General features: G+C 49.1%; 1 protein-coding gene across 1 annotated transcript in view; it reads left to right on the forward strand.

Moving 5' to 3' along the window:
* FAM193A (family with sequence similarity 193 member A) overlaps positions 1–2474 on the forward strand; it is a 69670-nt gene extending 67196 nt beyond the window's left edge. Inside the window, exon 20 of the mRNA XM_011374716.2 lies at positions 1850–2474. Within this exon, the coding sequence (XP_011373018.1) occupies positions 1850–1935 (86 nt within the window). The 3' untranslated portion in view covers positions 1936–2474. The remainder of the gene's footprint in view (positions 1–1849) is intronic.
* The last annotated feature ends 262 nt before the right edge of the window (positions 2475–2736 follow it).

Consider the following 2736-nt stretch of genomic DNA (forward strand, 5'->3'; position numbering starts at 1 on the left):
GTTCAAGTCTGCTTTCGTGTAGATACCCTTTTAGGGATGTTTAAGTTTTTCTGGATTTTTCACCTTTCTTACTGAGCTTATTGCTAAGTATTTAATCTTCCTCATTTTTAACTTGGATGGAGTGTTCTCCGCCATTGTCTCCTAACTCTGCACCGCCAAGTGCTGTAGCCACTGGTCACGTGTCACTACTGAGCACTAGAAAGGGCCAGTCGTGTCATGTTACAGCAGATTTTGAAAACCTGATATGAAACAGAAGAAGGTAAAATATCTGAATATAATTTTTTATACTGATTACTTGTTGATGTGATAATTTGGGGGATATATTTAAGTAAGATATATTACTAAAATGAGTTATACCTGTTTCTTTTTTTTTTAACGTGGTTAACTTAAATTACGTCTGTGACTCACATTGTATTTCTCTTGGCTAGAGCTCCTCTGCCGAGTTCTTTGTATATAGGAAAGCTGTTGGTTTCTGTAATTAGCTTTCTATCGGCTCCCTGACTGGATTACGTTACTGTTTGAGTGTGGTTGATTCCTTAGGGTTTTCCAGGTAGTTTAGCACTTTTCTGCAAGTAGAGAAAGTCTTACGTGTGCTTTTCAAATTCTTACACGTCTGATTGTTCTGTCTTTTGTTGTATCTTTCTTGAGCTTGACAAAAACGTCCGCTGTTTCCATGCCGAGTAACATTCTGGCTTTAGGATATAGTGTGTTTATTTTATCACATTAGGAAAGTATCCGGTGATTCCTACCTTTCTTCGTGTTTTAGTCAGGAACGGGTGTGAATCCTGTCGGAGGCGTGCTGACGTCAGGTGTGTGTGGCGGGGCGATGAGTCGTCTAGGTCTGGGTCTTCCGCGCCCTTGTTTCTGCCCTGCCTTCCATTCGTTAATGAGCTCCCGTGTTTTCTTGCTTCTCCCGTCGCTTTGCTCCACTCGGGGTGTCCGTGTGGCTCGCCGCACATTCCTAACTGTGATATCTTCTTAGTAAATTGTTGCTTTTTATTTTTAAAAAAGTCCTTTTCGTCGTGTTTCCTTTTTCTGACTTAAATTCTGCTTTGTCCGACATGGTGACCGCTGCCCCTTCTCTGTTTCTCTCGCCTGGCGGGGCGCCGTCGTCCTCCTCCTCCTCACATTGCTGGCCTTCGAGTCACCTGGCGTTAGGTCACTCTCTTAGATTCCGCAGGGACCTGAGTCCTGTGCAGCGAAAATCTTCTGTCCAGGCGAGCCAATCTTCTGCCCGTGCCGTGATCCCGCGTCGGCGGTCACCCTGTCCATCCAGCCTATGTTCACAGAGGATCATTTTACTGGAGTGGCCTGAAAAGTCTCAGATGCCATTTCCGGGATGCCCCGGGAGCCGTCTCCCCGTAGACGTCGCCATCTGGGTCCTGAGTACAATCGTGTCCTCTTACTGTGATGGGCAATTGAAGGGACAGTGCTGTCCTCCCCATGGGCCTGCTTTATTGCAGCTTCCGTTGACAGCCGTGCTCCTGCTCCCTCCGTCCCTCCAGCAGGGATTCGGGCACCCTAGGGTTCCCGGAGTCCGTCCAAGGCGTCCCCCGTCGTGAGTCAGTGACCAACTGACTGGGGAACCAGGCTGGGCACCAGCAAATGTGTCTGTCCCAGGGCACCTGAAGCCACAGCCGCTTTGCTCGGCAGCCATGCGGGTCCGTGACCGCAGGTCAGACCTGGGTGCTCGTGGGCACAGAAGACAGATCTGCTCTCCTTTGGCCACTTGTAAAATCTCATTTTAGAAAAAATGTTTAGTTTCTGAAGTTGTCGAAGTAAGACCAGTTGCGTCCTGCTAAGGTGGCCCGGCGCGTAATCTGACCCCCTGCTTCCTTTCCTCCCACAGATGACGTCTTTCTGCCTAAAGACATCGACCTGGACAGTGTGGACATGGACGAGACGGAGAGGGAAGTGGAACATTTCAAAAGGTAAATGTTAGGGCCGTGTGCGAAATGCTGGCGCTTCGCGGTAGCCGTGCGTGACCGCCCCTGGCACCGGCGGCTGTCCTAGCAGTTCCGTCCGTTTGGGCGCGCTCAGCATGCAAAGGCCGGCCACACTCTGCCACACTCTGCCACACTCGTCCCGGCCACACCCCCAGCACGCGCCCATTCCCGCCCCACCCTGGTGTGTGAAGACTAGGAACGGCTGCGGCTGTCAGTGGCCCGGGAGCAGCGCACAGCCTAGGAGCGTGGGTCCCCCCAGACCTGCGGGGTCACACCGGGCCGGGGCCACCGTCTGCGCTCCCAGTTCCCCCGGCGGACCTGATGAGTGCCGGCGCTACAGCACACTGACGCGCCATGCTTTTCAGGAGAAAAGCAACCTTTTAGATAGATATTCGCTCGGTGTCACTAATAAGCTTGCTTTATTAGTGCCGGGTCCATTAATCCTTTATCTACTGTGTAAGTTTTGATCAGAATATTTTTATTTTCAAACGTCTTGTTCATTGGAAGTGCTTTGCTCTTTTTGTTTCCGATGACACAGAAACACACAAGCACAAAAGCAGCAGTTAGCTTGCAGTGCAGAAAGCCATTTGAAACACTGTAAAATTCTGAGTGTCTCTGGAAATGATGTTTATCATGTAATTTACGTGTGTATGTATTTTATCTTAGCAGATGTAGTCAAGCATTTGCTAAAATTAAACATCTGTTCTAACTAGGACTCAAAGGTCACATCTGTAACATAACGAAAGGTAGCCATAAAATACAGTAAGTGTCATATTTAATTGAGGAACGT

Source organism: Pteropus vampyrus, unplaced genomic scaffold (genome assembly GCF_000151845.1).
Source record: "Pteropus vampyrus isolate Shadow unplaced genomic scaffold, Pvam_2.0 Scaffold253, whole genome shotgun sequence".
In the NCBI taxonomy this organism is placed as follows: Eukaryota; Metazoa; Chordata; class Mammalia; order Chiroptera; family Pteropodidae; genus Pteropus; species Pteropus vampyrus.